Source organism: Desmodus rotundus, chromosome 8 (assembly GCF_022682495.2).
Source record: "Desmodus rotundus isolate HL8 chromosome 8, HLdesRot8A.1, whole genome shotgun sequence".
Lineage (NCBI taxonomy): Eukaryota > Metazoa > Chordata > Mammalia > Chiroptera > Phyllostomidae > Desmodus > Desmodus rotundus.
In genome coordinates this window covers 28,817,276-28,838,634 of record NC_071394.1, presented here as the reverse complement: position 1 = coordinate 28,838,634, position 21,359 = coordinate 28,817,276, and the positions used below count along the sequence as shown (strand labels likewise).

Below are 21,359 nucleotides of genomic sequence, written 5' to 3'. Positions count from 1 at the left end.
CTCACTTGACATGTGAAATTAAACCTAGAAATGTGATACTACAGGTAGAGAAATAAGAAGGACAGAGGTTTGTCTTTAAAACTTGCCCTGCATATGAAAACCTTAGTAAGAGAATTTAGGTGATCTTTATTCTGTAACTAGTTGTTCATGCTTAAAATTTTTAAGCCTCAAATATGATTTTGGAAAACATGGATTCACTGGAAGAATCCTAAAAATCATTTTCACTTTATGTAAATTATTTTAAACTGTCTGGCTCGTGGTGAAATAAAAGCTTAAGCCCTCTAGGTCCTAACCTCCCTGTGTGCCCACCACCTCCGCATTCAGCGCAGAGCCTGACGCAGTGCTCTCCGCAGGTGCGTGCACAAGGAATGACTATGAGAAAAGGATGGGGATGAGTGTGTAGGATGGGTGGAAACGGGCGCTACTGCAGGGGATAGAATGGACAGGACAGATGCAGGGTAAATATGAGCCGTGTGTCAAATCTAAACTAGAACAGAGGTTTATATTTTGCTTTGTGTTTTAAGTTCTGGTGACTTGTTCACTCTGTGACCTTACTGAAATAATTCAACCTGCCCCTGCCTTTTCTCCCCTGTGTGTAAAATGGGAATAAACAATTTCAAACTTTATATTAAATATATAGATGCATTAGCAGATAATGAAAATAAAAATGTATTTTCCTTCCAAATTGAATGTTATATCCTCCTATAATTCAGAAACAGAAAATGTCCACAGTACCCTAATGCCACTACCTGATTTTTTGTAGCCCATTCCGTTCCCCATTGTCCTGAATAACTGCATACAGATGTTATGTGTCATTTTGACATAAGGACTTTGTCACCAACAGAAATCAAAAATATTTTATAACAGTTGTTGCAGATATCTTGAAATATAATTTGTGCTCATCACTGGTTGAAATTGTAATCATTAGTGTCACTACTAGAGCTTGATATTTAATGCTGTAATAAAGAAGCATATCTATTGCTAAATATAGATAGGTAGATAGATAGATAGATAGATAGATGCAAGCTGATATTATGGAGAACTCTCTGGGATTTCTGAGGGAAAGCGTGTTATTCATGAATGGCTTTCCTAAGTGCTCACCAAACGTTTGTTAAGTTGAACCAAATGTGCACGGGCAGTGGTTTCAGAAGAGGCTGGGCCATGATCAGAGGCACAGAGCCCAGCGTGCTCAGATGCCGAGGAGCCCTTGTCAGGGGTCTGCAGAGCTCTCTGCGCTGATTACAGTAAACAGGAGTCTACTCCGCCCTTTGAAGAACTTTGCTTGTGTCCGTAAGTCTCTTTAAAAAAGTAACTTCGAAGTTATTATAAATTTGATACAACTACTGGCTTAAAGAATTTTTTCTTTCTCAATTTCTGGGTATTTAGTTATCTATACATTTTTTTTCTTCTTTTTAAAAAAGAAATCTGTGTACATTTATTGTCCTGCTTAACCCATGAAAAGTCTAAACAAAGTTTGAGATTTTTGAGTTTGAAGAACCATGAAGTTAATAAACAAGCAAGATCTATCAGAGCCTTACCCTAAATACCATGATGTGTAGGACTTGTAAGGCTACGATATTTTAGAAGTTTCTCAGGAAAGGTAATGTCCATTTTGCATGTGTTTGTTTTGGTGTACCTTTCATGGTGGTTTTTTTTTACAGTGCTTTCTCAGAGTTGTGTGTATTTTTAATAGAAGCAAAGGGAAGAGCTAAAAAGATACACATTGTATGATATACTTTATTTTTTATTTTTAATAATCATTTTTTATTTTCAATTACAGTTGACATACAATACTAGTTTCAGGTGTATACCTCAGTGACCAGACACCACAGAACCCACCACGATCATCCCGAAAATCCCACACACACCTGCCACCACACGTTGCTGCCGGAATACTGCCGACTACATTCCCTCCGCTGTATTCTCCATCCCCACCATTCCTATAACAACCAATCTGCACTTCCTAGTCCCTTCACCTTTTCCACCTCTCCTCCCGGGGTACAGTGCATTTCAATTCAGAGGATACTCTGAAATTTGTAGAAATGGAGGGGCTGAGAGAATTTAAGAACCATTAAGTCCCTAAAATACATCTAACTCACTTTGTACAGGAAACATTTTTCTCCCTTTGAAAGATTCAAAATTTATCATGGAGTAACAGCTAAGTTTTATTTAGGCTAACATAAACTCAGAACAGTTGTACTTTTTAATGGGACATCCCAGCTCTTCTAATAATAGACCTCTTTTCTTCAGAAAGGGTTCCAGCTTGGCAGGAGTTTGTAGTAGCTAGGGTTTGGGACCAGGGACTAGTGCCAGCTGGGCTTGTTTCCGGGTGTGTTGACATAAGATGCCAGATTACCTGATGCTAGTTGCTGGTCATTATCATCTCAGTCATTCTGTATCAACTTGCCATTTTTAAGATAAGGAGACTTGAGTTGCTGCTGATAATGTTACTACTTTGTCAAGAGTTCCCAGTGAGCCTTTTTTTTTTCTTTTCTTTTTTTGAAGAATGGTATTCTTGGGAAAGGGAGATTTATCATTTCTCACAACTCAGTTGCTTGGATAGTTCATTCCAAAACACAGGGATAGATCACCAACTGAGGTCTCAGCTTTCTGACAGTATTTAAATTTAAAAAAGCAACAACATATAATGGTATTGTGGTTATTTTTAAAAGCATACTCATATATAAAATTATTAATATAAAATATGCAGTAAGTGCTCAGATTTCCAAGTGTTTCATAAATGTCATAATTTTCCTAGCAGTTTATTTGACACAGGATCTATGGAGCAATACAAGGGTTGGCAAAAGTAGGTTTACAGTTGTGAGAATGCCATCCAGTGTATTTTTGTATTATTATTCACGAATTATTGTATTATTTTCCATATGGACAACTGTAAACCTACTTTGCCCACTCCTGTATGTATTTTGTCTATATACTTTTTGGTTAAAGAAACTAGTTTGTCGCACAACTAGATTTTTCTGCTTGTAGTCCTTTGTGTTTCCAGTAAATTAGATCTTGAAGCTTCCCATATTTATGTTCCCAGTCTCACTTTTTTTCAAGATTACTTCACAGTTGATTATTTGTTCTTCCACCAGGAGGCAGATAATATCTAGTTGATTCTATCTTTCTGGGATGTCCGCAGCCATTGCTGCCCAATGCCCAGATTCATTGATTCGTTAGAGGTCACGTTATGATGACATTCTATCATTCCTTTTCCATTTATTAGCTGGAATATTTCTATAAGGAGAAGCTTTCCCTCCTATACTCTTTGGTTACCCAGTAGTATTTGTAACATGGATAAATATACTTGGTTTTGTTCTCTTTATCAGTTTTCAGAATGATGAGTTAATTGGTCCATCACTTTGTAGTGGTGACCAGTGAGGAGTGGGGTTTTTCTGTTTGTTCAGTTTTTGGTTTTGTTTTTGTTTTGTGTGTATGTGTGCATGAGGTGTGTGTTTTAAGTAATTAAAAGGGCCTGTTAAAAGAGCTGGAAAGGTCCAGCTGAAAAGTACAACTATTTTGATAAGCTTTGTCAGTAAACCTAAGTAAAACTTAACCTGTTATTGATACCTATTTTGAAACTCACAAAGGGGAAGAAATAAAAGTTTTCTCTAAAAAGCTGGTACATTATAGTTAATACACTTATTTATGCTCAGTTGTACCATTTTTGGCCAGGTGGAGCCTCTTCTGGTTGGTGCCCAGATCTCTTGACACAATCTTTGATAGTCGCCTTGCTGTCTGGTATGTGTGACAAAGGCGCTCTGCCTTCACCTTGCACATTGCCTGTCCCAGACCTGAGTCAGCCATTTCTCAAAGGAGCACAGCTTCCTTTTGGTGGAGACTGTAGTCTGCCGTTCTAGGGCTGGAAAACAGATTCATTCCTTCCTTCCTTCCTCCTTTTTTCCTTCCTTCCTTCCTTCCTTCCCTCCCTCCCTCCCTCCCTCCCTCCCTCCTTCCTTCCTTCCTTCCTTCCTTCCTTCCTTCCTTCCTTCCTTCCTCCTTCTTCCCTCCCTCCCTCCCTCCCTTTTTTTGAGGCAGGGCTCTTCATGTTTAAAGATTGTTTTAAAAGAACTAAAGCAGTTAATATACATATACTGGAGCCTCGTTCTGAGTTTCTACATGGGGTCGGAATGATCTAGTTCTGTCATTTTCCCTGGTGTCCATAGCTATATTAAGATCCTCATAGTGTGTAATAATTCATGCTTATCTTTTGTCCACGTCTTTCTTTGGAATCTGCACAGACAAAATAACAAGTTGTGTCTTTCACTTCCTATCAAATATTAGGCCAGATGGCTTTTCTCCCAGGCTGAATAGTCTCAGGGTGACCTCTGTGGAAAGATACTGGGGCTCTTGTTGGTAGAAAAGAAGTGTTCTTTTTCCCCCTCTAAAACAGTACACATATTATTAGGCAGACATATACTTTCCCAAATAGATAAGCGTTACTAGATACTGGAGGTCATTCTGTGGGTTAATCTGTTCTCCAGTTTCCCAACCAAATCAGAGCAAAAAAAAAAAAACAACAACCCTTTGAAAGAAATGCTGAAGACTAAAAGGTCACAAACACTTAGTTCTTAATGCCTTAGGGTCTTGGTATTTTGTTTATGGTGCCCTTCTGTCAAAAAAATACCTAACTGTTCATTTCATTAAGTAGTCAGGTCCAGACGAGAGTAGTAGCTAGTGTCTAGCAGCTGTTTTCCTTGAAAATACGGAATGTCCTAAGGTGGTTCTCTGAGTGACCGAAGCAGGAGGCTGGGCCCCCTAGGGAGATGCAGCCTTCCTTTCAGAACATTGTTGCAGAATCTACATCCCGGATGCCTAGTGCAAATACCACATTCTCTCCCCTGCCTCCATCAAAATTTGGCGTTAAAAGGAAAAACGTATTGAAATACTAAACATATACATTATAGAAACAGATTTATTTCACATTAAAATTTACGCAGGTTGAGATTTTAAAAATGGTTTTAATTTATGCGACTTTGTTTTGCTAATAGTGCCCAGCCTTTAGTTAAGTTCAACAGTAGGGAACCCAGTTGCTTTGAAATCGGGGCACTGTAAAGGCATTGCGATGAATATTTAGTGAAAATGTTGTCTGAAGTTGTGATTTCAGGTAAAAGAATCATGGACTTGGTATTGTAGGACAATTTCTAACTACTTAGGGGTCGCAGGACAAGTTTAAACTTGACGGGGTCTGTTAAGCCATGTCATATGGTAGGACTGATCCTGGTGAACATTATGTGCGGGGTTATTGTTTTGATTTCAGAAAGCATTTTGCTGTGTAGGGTCTGTCTTTGAGGCCGACTGCTTGAAAAACAGTTAAAAAGTCAGTGGCCTGGGCAAGGCGAGATTAGCTCCTCAGCTGCCATTTTCTAGCAGGTTTCCCTGAGGGACCTGAAGTTAATTAAGGCTGGCCCTGGGCTGTCCAAACGCCACAAACGAATCCTCAGGCCACAAACAAATCCTCAGTCGACCCCGAGGGGTTTGGGGGCGGGGTGGGATTTAGTAGTGTTCTCAGTGATTTTCAAAAACTACGCATAAAAATTTCACTGTATTTTTTTCTTCTGTTGCTTTTAAAAATCCGGTTATCCATTATTTCCTAGGTATAGGTTGAATAGTTTTAGAAACAAGCTTTTGACTAGGTAATTTTACCCACCACTGTAGAGAGGCCAAGGGCAGGCAGTGAACAAAATTGAGGGTTCAGTTCAGGAGAGACAGTACTAGTTATACTTCAGAAGCTCCTTCAAACCTGAGAAATGACTGTTACGAGGTGAGAGAATAGTCATCATCTTGCGGGTTCTTCAGGAAAGTTCTGACTAACTTTCTGACATGGTGTGAAGGGTCTTCAGTGAGAGGTTAGTTACTAGACTGGCTCGTAAGATCTCTGAGATCTTAAGAAAAGGTTCTGAGAAACTTCCAGAACCTTTTTTTCCCTAAAGTTCTGGAAGTTTCAGATTCATGCACACTAAATGTACCCCACATACAAAACAGCTCAGCCCCATGCATTTCCCTGTATCTTCTGCGTGCACACGGCTCCAACAGAGAAAGGTTGTGGTTGAGAATGGACTGCATGTCCCCTGAGATTTCCTCCTGAAAGCTTTTCCCTGCTTTAATGTGGGTTCCACGGATCAGGGTGACAGTGGGTGACGTTAACTCAGCTTTTCTTCCTTCCATCAATAAAATAATAGCATTTAAAAATTGTATTCTAATGTGCTAGAAATTATCTCTCACCCATATAATGTACCCGTTATTTTACCCAGAGAGCATCTGGAACAGTAGGTTGAACACATGGATGTTTGAAGAACATTTCAAATAAACCCAGTTTTCATTGTGAACCTGGATAAGAGTATATTAATCAATTGCTTACTTGGAATGCTCCTATAATAGCAAGTGAGAACAATTTCTGTTAGTTTTGCAGTAAATTGAGGACAAAATCACTCTCTGTTTTCATTGTATTTTACTTGAAAACACACACAGAACTTATTTATCACAAATGTCCAAAATAGAGTTCATATTGATTTTCACTCTAGGGAGAAATGATTTTTATTTTTTTAACATTCTAAGAAAGGTTTCTGGGAATATATCTTAAGGGAATAGTAAATATATACATATATCATATATCATACATGTATGATGTTTATTCAGCATTGTTTTTAATAGCAAAAGCATCCAATCTCATTATCTGGTAATTAGGGACTAGTTTGGTTAAATAAAGGTATATCCACTTGATAAAATGCCCTTATTGCTGTAAAAATTATGACCAGTGTAACAGCAGAAGAAAGGATTATATTTTAAGAAGCAGAATATGGAAGTTTGTATTTCAGTTACAGCTATGGGAAAATGAAGCTTGTAGACACAGATTAGAGTATAATAGAAAATTAAGCACTTGATTTTGTTGGATGCTAGAAATCAAAGTAGGAGATACTTCTCTCTATTAATGTGAGGGAGGTAGGGAAGTGGGAATCTGAGGTCAGAGGTTCTGACAGTCCTCCAGCCCAAGTGCAGCCTATGGAAGGGCCAGTAGCATCACAAGGGAGATAGATGCACAGTAGGTGGCGCGGCACAGTGTGGCCTGCAGGCCGTGGAGAGGAAGCAGCTGGGGTGCGTTTGATAGGGTTGCAGTGGTGATAGCTCACAGTTTATTTCTCCTGTACAACTCAGTAGTTAAATTAGATATTTTCATATTAGATGCAACTACAGGTTTTTACAGATATATTTAATTAATGCTGTTATATAGCTATATGTATATTTAGATATAGTTACTTTTGATATGTTTATATAAATAGTAGATATTTAAGTGCTCAGAACCATTTTAACTTGCAATTTGGGCTGCTATATTATTTTGGTATTTTCTGCCCAAATATTTCACTAGTAAGAAATTTTTGACCCAATTTGAAAGAGTTGAAGTATGAGTTCTATATTATGAGTACACTCTATAAAATCATTTGAATAGCTTCCTCTGCTGAGAATTAAGAGAAATACTAACTTCTGTAATATCAAGTGAGGACAGTTCATAGTAGTTTTGCAGTGAACTGAGGATAAAACCCTCTCTCTCATTTGCCTTTGGAAATGATTCCTCATTATAGGCATGAGAGGGGTTCTCACTAGAACTCCCCCAGTTTGTTTCTGCTCTTCCCGCCTCCCACTCTGGGGGACTCACTGGGTACGGATGCAGTCAGTTGTAAGCTGCACCATTGTTTTAGGCACCTTTTGTAAGGGGCTGTTAATTACGCAGCAGGGCCTAAGTTCAGATGGTAACATGTACAGAAATTTGTACCTTACAATCAAAAATACACAGGGGTGGGCGAAAGTAGGTTTATTGATGACAGTAAAGAGCTGTGTACTGAAGTGTGCTTGAGTGTAGCAAGCAGACCCCGAGGATGTGTAAATAATGAAGGCCAGCAATTTGAACACTTACAAGATTGTGCCTCTGTGACACTCCTTTGAGTTAATAAAGCTATTGTGATAATGATAACCTGTATATCTTTATATATGAACAACTGTACACCTACTTTTGCTCACCTCTGTGTGGTTATGTGTATGTATGTGTTTACTTATATATGTTATAGGTGGGGGTATTCCAAAAGTGAAAGTTATTCTGCGTGCCTTGAAGATAAAGCCCAGATTTTCTTGGCAGGATTATCCTGTCCCAAATGGTTATTTCAGTGAATCATGGCGGGCCGTGAATCACCTGTCTCCCCTTTCCTGTTTGGCCTGAGTAAAGGAAGCTCACATCTAAATAGGCAAATGTAGTGTGGCCAGTTTAAGACAAGCATTTTAATGTAAATGCTGCCTGTTTTAAACAAGATACACTGTAGACTATTAGGGTGTAACAAGTGGTGAGGAAGAGAAAACAGATATTTTGGCTTTTTAGGATTAATTTAAAATGGACCTTTGGAAGACTTAAGTGCTTCTAAGTGGCAACATTGTCTTGCCTGTGTGTACTTTCACATCTGACATTATCCTATCTTCCAAACTCCGAATTCAGAGTAATGCTCTTCCTTGATCCAGGTGAAGGCAGACTTTTTCTGTTAAGAACTGCATAGTAAATATTTTAGGCTTTGCAGGTGGTGTGATCTGACATTAACTATTGAACCCTGCTCTTGTAGTGTGAAACCAGGTGTAGATAATACGTGAGTGTGGCTGTGTTCCAATAGAACTTTGTTTATGGGTGCTGAAATTTAAATTCTAATTTTTCCATATCCTGAAACATTTTTTAAAACCACTAAAAAAAGTAAAAACCTGCCTTAGTTCATAGGCCATACAAAAATCAGGTGCCAGGCCAGACTTGGCCCAACAAGCCCCTGCCTGAGTGGAAATTTAAGCCCAGGGTCCTAAGCATTTGTGGGACAAGTATCTGACCCTCCCCAGGGAATTGAATAGCCCCGGCTTTCGGCCTAGATAAGCCTCAGGAGAGTGGAGTTTTCCCTCCTGCAAGTGGGTGGGCAAATAATACCGGCACCTAATCTTTTGTCTCTTTTTAAGGATATCTTTTTCCTGAGAAGTTTTAATTCTTCCATTTTTATTATTTTGTCTACAGTTCTAAGTCAAACTATAGTGAAAAATCAATAAAAGAATAATTTGCTTGCAAAATAATTGCTAAATTTTTGAAAACCAGTAACTAAAGCTATCGTGCAGTGTTACCCTCTGTCTTTTATACAACTGTTTGTTCCGTAACGTCCTGTTTCAGTTTATTATCATAAAAAAGAAGCATACACCTTCGTCTCTCTCCCTCTTTTCCTTTCTTCTATTTGTCTGTCTGTATATAGAAATGAAAACTTCGTAACCCAATTACTGTCCATATTGTCTTATTTCTGGGTTATTTTAACACTTACGTGTCTTATTTTACATTGTGTCTGAGACCCCAAACCATTTCATCCTTTCACAAATACATGAAATAATACTAAGATTTGTTGAGTGTTAGCACATTCCATGTACTCTGCTGGTAAGCAGTTACTTGGGCTTAATTTATTTCACCAACCTTGTGAGGTAGAGATTATTATTGCCCCCATTTACAGATGGAGAAAAGTGAGGCTTAAAGAGGTAAATGACTGGCCCAGGGCCTCAGAGTGGGAGATGGACTCCACAGCCCAGTACACCCCAGTCTTCTCGACATGGTGGCAGACGTAGAAAAGTACAGTATTTGTTTGGCTCACTGCTGTGAACGGACCGTGGCTGAGAAGCTCTGTGTTTTCTGACAGAAGGGAATTCTCTTTATCGGACCCCTGCATTAGCATATAAGCTGTGTGCTGTCTCAGACCTTTCCCATTTCAGTTAGTGTGGTAGCCTCAGTGCCTGGCACACAGTATGACCCACATTTATTGAGGAAAGGAACAAATGATGGTTAATAAATCTTGTCTCTTTTGTATCTCAGTTGAAGGAAGAAGCGTAATGTATGTGAACTGTTGTGGGCTCCATAGGCACATCCCCCGCTACCCAGTGGTCATCTCCAGAAAGAGGTCACCCTGCACAGCTCTCTGCGTGTCTTCCTCACTTGCTTCTCTCAGACTCTGGTGAATGGTCGCAACGTCCCCTTTGTCACCTCAGCCAGTAACTTAGGAGTCATCTTTAAACTTGTCATAACCAGTCTTTTAGCCTCTGGGCTTGGACGCTGCTCTCTCTTCCACTTTTTCTTTCTGTTACTGCCAGATTGACCTAAAACATAAATCTGATTTCGTCATCCCTGTATTTAAAAGTCTTGAGGGTTCTGTTATTGCAGCATTTTTCCACTGTGATGTCACTCCACTTTGCTATGTGACAGCCATTTGTGACTCGGGGGGCAGTATTTAAAATCGAAATTTGCCAGTGGTTTCACCCCAGCCCCCACCCTTTAGTCAGTAAGAGCAGATTCAGAATTGTCCCTACAATAGCATCTGTCTCAGCTGCCTGCATTCTAGTACATTCTTGAAGTGAGAGGAGGGAGCGGAGTTCTGACTTCATCTGCCTTTAAAAAAGTTTTTACAGATTTTAGAGAGAGAGGAAGGAACACAGAGAGAGAAACATGGATTTGTTGTTCCACTTACTTACGTGTTCATTGCTTGATTCTTGTATGAACCCTGACCAGGATCAAACTGCATCCTTGGGATGATACTTCCACCAGCTGAGCCCCCTGGCCATGGCTAGAGCTGTTGGCTTTCATGAATATTTCCATGCTTCTTGCTTCCTACCTGCTGCCCCCACTTCAATGAGCCCCCCGCCAAAAAAAAGAATAACAAGTCTCCATTTATAGTGGTATTTATTTCCCCACATTTTGGAGAGGAGAGAAGTTGATTTTGTAAAATCTATGTATGCCCATGCGAGCCTTACATATAAACATTACCAAAACTCCACATCCTCCCCAAAATAGTGAGGACCACTGGGTTCTGTAGAAGAAGGTTCCACTTGCCTGTCATTGCTTTTACAAGGCCAGTTGGGATTTTGCCTGTCGTTCCAGGCTCATCCCTTCTATAACCCGTCCCCAGAAAACCGCCTACATCTTTACAAGAGTGCCCTGGTCTTTCATGACATACGCTGTACATGTGCTTTCCCCTCCTGCGGTGAGCATTGCTCAGGTAGGACAGGGCATCCTGCTGCAGAGTGCAGTCAGCTTCTCCCTCTGCACCTGCTCAGCACCAGGACCACAGCCGGCCTCAGACCACTGCTCAGACGTACCTGGGGAAGGAGCTGCTGAAAGGAGATGGTGTTCTAACCAAACCTTACTTTGGATTTTGGATTTGTATAACTGTATGCCCACAGCACTTGCAGACATGCGGCCTGCAGTAAAAATGGTGTCTGTTTCATCTCCTTTCCCATCACTCAGTTACTTTCGTCTAGAAATGTGAGTGGAGGAGGTCGGGCCGCAGTGGGAAATCCGTTGAGGGGGCAGTGAGTGTGTAGCTCCCCTCCTGGCATTACAGGTCCAAGGGTCACGAGCTGGCTCTTTCCGGAGGCGCTTCTCTCAGGTCTCTGACTGACTTCCTCTTTACTTCTGAACTGCACAATTATTCTTTTATTTTTTCAATATTAATTTCATTTTTAACACAGTTTTACATGTATATAGCTAAAAATCGTCATATTGAAAGATTTATTTCTTAATTGTCTTCTACCGTTTTCTTGCCCATCCTCCAAATTTCACCACTGTCAACTCTTACATGTTTCCTCTAGGATTTACCCCATTATAAAATAATATGTCGGGGTGGGGGGAGGGAAGGGGAGAAAAGGCATACAACTGTAATTGAATAACAAAAAAAAAATTATAAAAAAAAGTAATCTTTTTTCCTAAAAAATAATAATAATAATATGTCAACCTTGCTAATTTTTTATTATTAACTTGAGATCTCTCTTGACTTCTTGCTGAATAGCATTTGACCCTTACTGTCCTGCTGTGTTCTCTGAGGCCTTCATCCTCCTAATACAGTCACACCAAATTTTTGGTCCCATCGTCACTTCTATCTCGTACAATTTTTGTTTTCCCCGAGCAAACATTTGCCTTGTTTTTTCAGCTGCCAGTTTTTGTTGTTGTTGTTTTTACCTTTCACCTATCCCAGTCCTTTCTCTGCAGCTATCGGATCTATCAGTCACCTGTTAACATTCTTTTCCAAATGTTTGACTAAGACAGCCTGTGAGTTTTCTTTCTTTCTTGGGGCCTCTCTTCCTGCTGCAGGATAGATGAGGTGCCACACAGCTGTCATCCTGGGCTCTGGCTGCATTTTAACTTCCTCACCCTTACCCACGGTGTGGGGGGCAGCAAGCAGATTGCTGCCACAGTTTACCTTGTGCTTTGTACCGCCACTCTCCCCCACCCCGCCCTGGACCCCGAAATCTCCAAGGATGGTTATTTGAGAATCTGGTGAAAGCTCTGAACACTCACTCTACTCTCCCCAGGAAAATAACCGAACAAACATAAAACTTGGCACGTAATTTTGTGAATGTCTGAAGACATTTATGTAACTTTTATATAATTCTTTTTGGAAATGTAACCCTAGCAACTATAGAATTCTGAATAAGCCTTTAACAGCTTAACTCTAATATTATAGTAAAAGTCCGACTCTAACTAGCGTACCCATTTTCTATTTTTACCAATAAACAGTTCTTCCCTCTTGAGCATTTTATCATTTCTTAATATTTGATAGAATGAACAAGTTTCCCAAATTTTAATGACTTGGGGATATATGGCCAGTTGGAATCACTTCTTTGCTACTTTTGATGATAATTTTCCCCTCTCCCACTGTTCTATATGTTGGTGTAGCTAAGAAGTGTGATGTTTCCCCTGGTAACGCTCTGAATACTTGTTGGGCCCAATTGAAATGAATGATGAGCTGCATTCCCGCCAGCACGCTGTCACGTACATGACAACTCCCAATTAAAGGGACAGTGTAGCCAGACAGATGCTGGTGTCCCCAGTGAACAGAGGCTTCAGGGGTCACTGGCGAGAGGGAGTTTTCCGTCTGTGTGGAAGAGTTACACCGCATGCAGACACTCTGTGGCTGAGATCCTGTGAAGACAAACCTCCAGGACTGTACTTAGGTTAGAATTTGGTTGTACTGCATACTGTTGAAGTGTGGTGTGTGGCTGAGATTTGTAGTGTGTCTCTGTTTGTCTACTCAGTGAACAGCTGCTGTTCTTACCAGGCAGTGACTTTAGATTGAAGTGGGACACAGCCTATATTCTTAGTCCTCAGAGATGATTTTTTGGTTATTTATTTTGAATTATTAAATTTTTTTAAAAGACTGTTTAACTCCTTGAAAATGCCAACTTCTTGAAAATGTCAAAAATAACTGTTTTCACCAGTTTTGTTCTATGGCATCTTCATTTGGCATATATTGTAACTTAATTGATGTACAGTCATTTTCTCAGATTTCCAAGCACTTCGTGATTTTAGTAGAAAAGGACAATAGCAAGTGTTTTTAGTTAGGATTATTATTTTTTATTTAATACTTATTGTTTTTCCATTACCATTTAGTCCCCTTACACCCCTCGCCCCCCAGCAGCCACCACACTGTTGTCCATGTCCATGAGTCCTTTTTGCTCCCTCCCTCCACCCCCAGTCCAGGTTATTTAGTCAGATTGTAACAACCCTTACTTCACCAGCCCTTCCTTGAAATCATCAATAATATTAACATCACTTAGATTAAAAAAAGATGTCACCGTCCCTTGAGAATTTAAAACCAGTTGCATTTGGAGAGCTTTGCCCTGGCGGGAGTCCAGGGGCCTGCGGAATGAGCCGTGTGAAGGGTGTTTGACGGCTGGCACTTAGTTTGCGGTTTGGGGAAGTGTGGACAGTGAGGGTGTCGGAAACCACAGTGCACGGAAGAGTGCTCACGGGGCCCGAGGCCGGAGGGTATTAGTGGAAAAGCCATGAGGATGCTAAAAACTGATGTGAGGATGGAACTGTGTGTTTAAAGATAAACAGCAACAAGTAGTGACAGACAAAAGGCAAATTTCCAGCCTTTTTTTTTTTCCTTTTTCAAGAAAATTTTTTTTAATATATTTATTGATTATGCTATTACAGTTGTCCCATTCCCCCCCCACTCCACTCCATCTTGCCCACCCCCCTCCCTCCCACATTCCCCCCCTATAGTTCATGTCCATAGGTCATACTTATAAGTTCTTTGGCTTCTACATTTCCTACACTATTTTTACCCTCCCCCTGTCTATTTTCCACCTATCATCTATGCTACTTATTCTCTGTACCTTTCCCCCTCTCTCCCCCTCCCACTCCCTTAATGACAACCCTCATGTTCTAGTTGTTTGCCTAGTTTGCTCTCGTTTTTGTTTTATGTGTGGCCGTTAATAACTGTGAGTTTGCTGTCATTTTTACTGTTCCTATTTTTGATCTTCTTTTTCTTAGGTAACTCCCTTTAACATTTCATATAATAAGGGCTTGGTGATGATGAACTTCTTTAACTTGACCTTATCTGAGAAGCACTTTATCTTCCCTTCCATTCTAAGTGATAGCTTTGCTGGATACAGTAATCTTGGATGTAGGTCCTTGCGTTTAATCTTGGGTAATGTAATTATGATGTGCCTTGGCATGTTCCTCCTTGGGTCCAGCTTCTTTGGGACTCTCTGAGCTTCCTGGACTTCCCGGAAGTCTATTTCCTTTGCCAGATTAGGGAAGTTCTCCTTCATTATTTGTTCAAATAAGTTTTCAATTTTTTGTTCTTCCTCTTCTCCTTCTGGCACCCCTATAATTCGGATGTTGGAACGTTTCAAGGTGTCCGGGAGGTTCCTAAGCCTCTCCTCATTTTTCCAAGTTCTTGTTTCTTCATTCTTTTCTGGTTGGATGTTTGTTTCTTCCTTCTGGTCCACACCATTGATTTGAGTCCCAGTTTCCTTCTCATCACTATTGGTTCCCTGTACATTTTCCTTTGTTTCTCTTAGCATAGGCTTCATTTTTTCATCTGTTTTTCGAATAGATTCAACCAAGTCTGTGAGCATATTGATAACCAGTGCTTTGAACTGTGCATCCCATAGGTTGGCTATCTCTTTGTTGCTTAGTTGTATTTTTTCTGGAGCTTTGAAGTGTTCTGTCATTTGGGCCATTTTGTTTGTTTGTTTGTTTGTCTTGGTGCGTCTGTTGCTTTAAGGGGCGGAGCCTTAGGTGTTCCCTGGGGCGGGGTAACGCTGGTCCATGTGCTGTGATGCTGTACGTGGGGGAGGGGCCGAGTGGGAACAATGGCGCCCGCCTCACTCTCCTCTGGATTTCAATCTTCCACTCCGATACCCACAATCAAACTGGGCCACTCTGGTGCTGGTTCCCGAGTAAGTGGGCCTGTGCACACTCCAGGCCCCTGTGGGTCTCTCCAACAACCTCTCCTGTGAGGCTGGGAGTCTCTCCTGCTGCCGCCCCAACCCCCACGGGCGCTTTCAATCAGAGGTTTGAGGCTTTATTTCCCAGAGCTGGAGCCCTGGGTTACTTGGTCTGCTTCGCTGCCTGCCGTTTGTCCGGTTTATCTGTGGGCGAATGTGGTGCCACGGGGTGCTACCCGCTGCTCTGCCTGCCCCGTTCTCCGCCACTCTGAGTCCGGCCCTCTGGGTTTATCTGTGCAAATGTGGGGCCACAGGGTCTGCTAGTGCTCGGACTGCCTGCGCCATTTGTCCCACACTCCGCCAGTCTCAGTCCCACCACAGCCACTCGAGTCCTCTCCACCCCGGTGCCTGTCTCCGCCCCTCCTACCAGTCTGGATGAATGGTTATTTTCTATTTTCTTGGTGTTGGTCCCCCTTGCTGTTCGATTCTCTGTCAGTTCTGGTTGTGCGAGGAGGCGCAGTGTGTCTACCTACGCCGCCATCTTGGTTCCCCTCAAGAAAATTTTATGTTTAATCTTTTGTGAACGTGTTGGACAGTTTGAGTGTTGTATTTTGCTCGGGGAAAAAAAGTTGGCCATGATGACTGCTTTTTCTCCCTTCTATGTAGCTCCACTATGTTTCAGGGTCATTTCTCCGAGGGTAATGATAGATGCGAGTCAGGGGATTATTTGATGAGGTTGGGGACACAGTGCTGAGGCTCATTCAGCATACTCTAATGCTCTGGTACTGATGATGGCTGTTTCCCCTGGCTATAAGTCACCATACTGAGTGCAGGCGCACACGTGCGTGCCAGGGGCTCGGTTTTAAAGCCAGACACGCCACCGCAGAGGAGAGCTTTGCTGCAGAGAATACACACTTTTCCTCCGTGAAGGCTGAGACTTTTAGGGTTCCTAGTGGAGACGCTTCTGCTAGATACTGGATAAAGCTCCGTAAGGTGGTCACAGGCTCTCCACGCTGTTACCCTCACCTATCTCTCCACGTCCTCTCCGCGGCACGTCCCCTAAGTGTTCACCTCCACAGAGCCTTCGGTCCCCAGTTTGCAAGCTTCCCTGCCTTACCTGTGCTGTTTCTCTCTACCTACATTGTCATCTTCCCTCTGCCTGAGAGGGCTCCCCTCCCCGCCTACCCAAAGTAGTCGCCCGTCTGTTCTTCCTGAACGTCTTGTCTGCACCCACGCATTGGTCATGCTCAGGTCACCTGCTTCACCTCCTTCCACTGGACTGTCGGTTCCTTCACAGACCGTGGAGTGTGTTCGGGTTTGTGTTACCGTCGCTGAGTGCCCTGCCATGCTACATGCGGACGGTTCCTCTCGTGGGGAGAACACTGGGCATGCTTCCTGGCCTTGGACAGGCGTTTGTACTGAGTGTATCGTGGGTACTCCTTTCTGCACAGCAACAACTGAACACTGGCCTCGACTCTGTACCTTCGGTAATGCCTGAAGTATGAAGGACTTAGGCTACAGGCACAATGTCACCACCACTTTTGGGACAGGGGCCGTGCAGCAGACAGGAGCGAGGCGCAGGCCTTGATCTTGCTTGTGTGGCCACTCACCACTTCTCCCCAGGTTTAGCCTGATTGGAGCTCCCCAAGTTTAGCCTGATCGGAGCTGCATGTCATGTATAAATATTCCTCCTTTACCAGCCAACCCACTGTTAAGCCTTGTCAGTGGAGGGCACCGGAGGAAGAAGGTGATTTCTTCTCCTGGCTCTGGTGTGCACCTGTGGAGCATATGGATCCTGTTGGCAGTGCCTCTGGGTTAGAGTGGGACATTGGCAGCCACAACTCCTCGACAGCCTTCCCAGCAAACACCTGCTCCCAGGCAGTTTCTAGGGCAAGTGGCACCTCCCTGTGAACAGCTTCCGGCAGCAGGTCCGCAGCACCCTGCAGCAGTGTCCCAGCGTCCCGGCAGGTGGCTCCTTACACAGCTGCCTCAGCCTGCTGACTGAGGGCTGGCTCTGGGCTGGTCCAACCCAGAAAACTTCTCTATCAACCACCCCCTTCCAACAGTCTAGGTTCCCAGCTTTGGGGAGGGGACCCCTTTCCGTACTGGTTCTTCCCTTCAGTACCCTTACTCAGCACTAATATCTGTGAGAGTTCTGCCCCCGCCCCCTTAGCTCTTTCCTCTCCAATCCCATTAATAACTTTCTCTTTTCAAATTATTGGTGGTGCTATCCCCAGATAGGACCCTAACCAGTATAGATGCCGAGAATGCCAGGCTCCATTTCCCCACCAAATGAACCATACAGATTCTCTACAGTCACCTGAGTGATAGTTCGGTAATTCCACTAGCGTCTTCCGAGTTCTTGCAGTCAAATAGGTACCAGGCCCAACTGGGCTCTGCCCAAGATGAGCTTGAAGACTGGTAGAAGGGAAAGACAGGTAGTGCAGTGTAAGTTGGAGAGGGTACATGTGTGATTGTGGGTGTAGGGATGACAAAATCTTAATACTTTAGTGTCCCTCTAGGAGTCAAATGGTAGGTAAATGAAAATTGATGAAATTGTTAAACATTTACCACTTTAAGTGATGTCCATAATAGAAAGAGTAACAGAATGTTGTTTTGTTTTCATTCTTTCCATTTGCAAATATTCTTTGTCTTTTCACAAAGCATTTGAAGTGGGTAACATTTTATTTCATCTCATTTCTGAGTTCCCAAGGGTAGGAACTGTGTTTTATTTTAGTTATCTTATGCCCACAATGCCTGTCATATAGTAGGCACATACTAAGTGTTAATTGATTAAAAGGCTAATTATACTGAGTTGATACTCTCTTGTGTTTTGTTTTCTACTCTGAGGAAGCCAGAATTACTCAGTGTTTTCTTATGTTGACAATCCATAAACAATCACAAGTAATTGTGTTTTTTTTTTTAAAGATTTTATTTATTTTTAGAGTGAAGGGGAGGGAGGCAAAGAGAGGGAGAGAAACATCAGTATGCAGTTGCCCCCATGCTCCGCCTTCTGGAGACCCGGCCCACAACCCAGGCATGTGCCCCGACTGGGAATCAAACCAGGGGGCGTCCCTTGCTTTGCAGTCTGGTGCTCAGTCCACTGAACCACAGCAGCCAGGGCACAAGTAATTGTTTTTGTACTAGAAATGTGAACAGAGAGGTTATCAATTAATTTAGTGCTTGTTCTCGTTTGGTTTTTTCCAGCCATTTACAGATACAGTATCTGCCATTTCAGGTGTGCCTCAAGCAGTGTGTTAGGTATTGTGTTTGTGGACCTCTCGGTCTCAAGCATCCCTATTTTACAGACGTGGAAGTTGAGATTATGTAATTCACTCAAGACCACCCTGACATAGTGTGGCTGAGCCAGGCCTTGGCTCCCGATTGAAGCTCAGTCCCTTGCGTGTTCCACTCCCCTGTTGGGCTCTCGCACGAGTGGTTCCTGTAGTCACTCAGGTGCCTCCCCTATTCGTGTGTGCAGGTGGACATCACACGCAGGAGACCTTTGTCCTCTTCAGAGCTGCCACTGCCTCCTTCCTAGTCCTAGTCACATAGCCCTCTGGCCCTGCAGGTACTGTGACATCCAGGCACATGTGAACAGGTTTGGAAAACTCAGAAAGGCCAAAAGTCTCTTCCCATTTGCTTCTTTAAAGATTCAAAGTCTCTCATCGAAGTCTGGCTACTTGCTGAAAAATTGAAATTGGTACAGGTTATGGGAAACATTTAATTATGTGAAAAGTTCAAATGAAGTTAAAGCTCAGAGTGGAACATAGGTAAACTTCTCAACACCAACCCTCGTCTTCTTTTTTTCTTAGGTGCTGTTACCCCCATACGATGATGCTACTGTGACTGGCGTCGCCAAGGAGCCACCACCACCTTACGTGTCTGCCTAAGCCTGGAAGTGGGCAGAGCTGAGCATGACCTCGACTTTTCAGACATCAGAGCAATAGTTCTTTAATTTGACTTCTAGGATGACCTCTCTGACCTTATTTGTTGCTGCAGTGGTCCAGTTTAAAATTTTTAACGTGAAGTTGAAACCCTCTGTAGTTTTAGACATATGCTTTAGCTGAGCACTCTGATAGGTTAACTGTAGAGTTCTTTCTGTAGGGATGGAGTGCGAGGGGCTTCCCTAGTCCTCCCTGGGCTTCCCTGGGCGCTGAAACTTCCCAACAACCCAGATGAACCTCGAGCCAGAGAAGTCTAGTTTTGTATATGCCAGGCCCCAAAGTTGATGATTAGTCACATTGTTTTCCTCTCTGTTCCCTCTTTTTTGAAAGTGTAAAATAAAATCAAAATTAGACAGTACTTTTCTTTAGCCACTCCATTGTGTAGAAGAAACCCTTACGAGAACAAGGATGTTAATTGTAAATCATTGCTCCAGTTAGGTAAATAGGAGCCCATATATATGTATAAATAAAACAGGAAGTTCCTTTAGATCCTTTATGGCCTAAATTCAGTGACAGTTTGAGTTTGCTGGCCAGGGCTAACTTGGGACCGTTTAGCAGTCCCGGCAGTGAGAGAGCGGTCACTGCCGTGGCTGTCCGTGTGCACCCGTTCCGAGGTCCTGGAGTGGCGCGTCACATCTGAGTTACAGGGGTGAGCTGATTTGTTTGGACAGCATGGTACCTGGCATTCCTGTCTCCTGGTTTCCTGTCCCTGCCCAGGACCACCTTTCACTGAGTGTTCTGCCCCCGCCTGATTTAAGGAGGACATCCCATCTCGCTTTGTCATGTGGTGTTGCTGAAATGTATTTACCTAATTATATAAAAAAGGTTTTTTTCCCTCCCTGCAAGGCACATCCTACTACTTTGAACTCCCCAGTATGTCTAGTCATCTTTCAAAGTGAGTGTATAACAGTCTTCAGGAAAACGAGGAGGGGTGCATTCCTGGAGGAATGTCCTTATCTTGATTACCTGAATTTCAAGGGGCTTTTATATATTCGTACATTCAAGGGTCACAGCTCTCCTGTTTGTTCATTTTCAAATGTGCTGTAAACGAATGCTTTTACAATTAAAGTGAGATTTGCCCACACCCAAGCAAATGCGCTTTTGACTCTGCGATGATTGATTGCGCCTAGGGACCCTTCCCGCCCACACAGGGCTGTGCAGATGCACGCAGTTCGGCCTACAGAGGAGCGTTATGGCTTGTTTCACACATACGTTTTTTAATATTTCAGTGCTGAGGAGATCAGAACATCTCAAGCCAAGAGAAATGGAGATGAATAGACTTGAGCTTCCAACATTCCTACCCTCGGCCTCTACCAAGCTGGGCGTGCTCAGCTGTTTGCATACGATCACTGTGTGTCTGTAGTGCACTTTCAAAAAGCAGCTCAGATTTTACTACACTCGAAGATGAAAAATTAGGAGGGGAGAGTATTCATGAGAATCAGCCTCAGTTCTGTCTTATGGTATATCTCATTCATTTTCTTTACAAACCCTACCTAAGAAATTCTATTCCTTGAAGGTTTATGCCCATACTATTCACACTAAGTTAATCATAATAAGGGTTGTTAGGGATGGGAAAAGGCCTATCAGTTACTGATCCCTGTGTAAGGCACATAGGCCATCAGTTATTTGCATGTTACTACCCATAGTTTTCTATCTCTTTGCATAATAGGTTTTGCCGTGTGAAAAATGGCACAAGGTCAAGTAGAGAGAGAAGCTGATTTTGAGAGTCTGCAAGGTCTGAGAGGATCTTGTTCATGTGACATTCAAGGAGCACCATAGACATCAGGATATTACGTCCTACTCACATCCCATATGGTGCCGGTGCTGCTGGTTTTTCTTAACAGCGTGACCCAAGCTAAGTTCCAAAGCTGCCTCCCCATCGACCTCTGTGAAGTAACGACCTGGCATCTTGTCTCCACTGTGGGGAGGCTGTGATGTTTGGGTTTAAATGGCCCTGCAGAGCACATCCCATGCCTCAGCAGTTCACTGGGTCTCTGTCTCATTGCCAGTCCAGATCAATCTCTCTCTTAAATGTACTTTAAACCCCACTTTGATATGTCGCTTCTTTCTCCTCTTTTGTTTCTACAGTGAAACAAGAATTACTCCCTCAGTTCTCACACCTGTGTGCCTCTCGGTCACTTGAGTGGTGAGAGCTCACCAGTGTTTTCCATCTTGATCCTGACAAGC

General features: G+C 42.6%; 1 protein-coding gene across 1 annotated transcript in view; it reads left to right on the top strand.

Moving 5' to 3' along the window:
- The window catches only part of LAPTM4B (lysosomal protein transmembrane 4 beta), a 62,561-nt gene extending 42,295 nt beyond the window's left edge, over window positions 1-20,266 (top strand). The window contains exon 7 of the mRNA XM_024572473.4: window positions 19,041-20,266. Within this exon, the coding sequence (XP_024428241.1) occupies window positions 19,041-19,118 (78 nt within the window). The 3' untranslated portion in view covers window positions 19,119-20,266. The remainder of the gene's footprint in view (window positions 1-19,040) is intronic.
- Window positions 20,267-21,359: the final 1,093 nt, after the last annotated feature.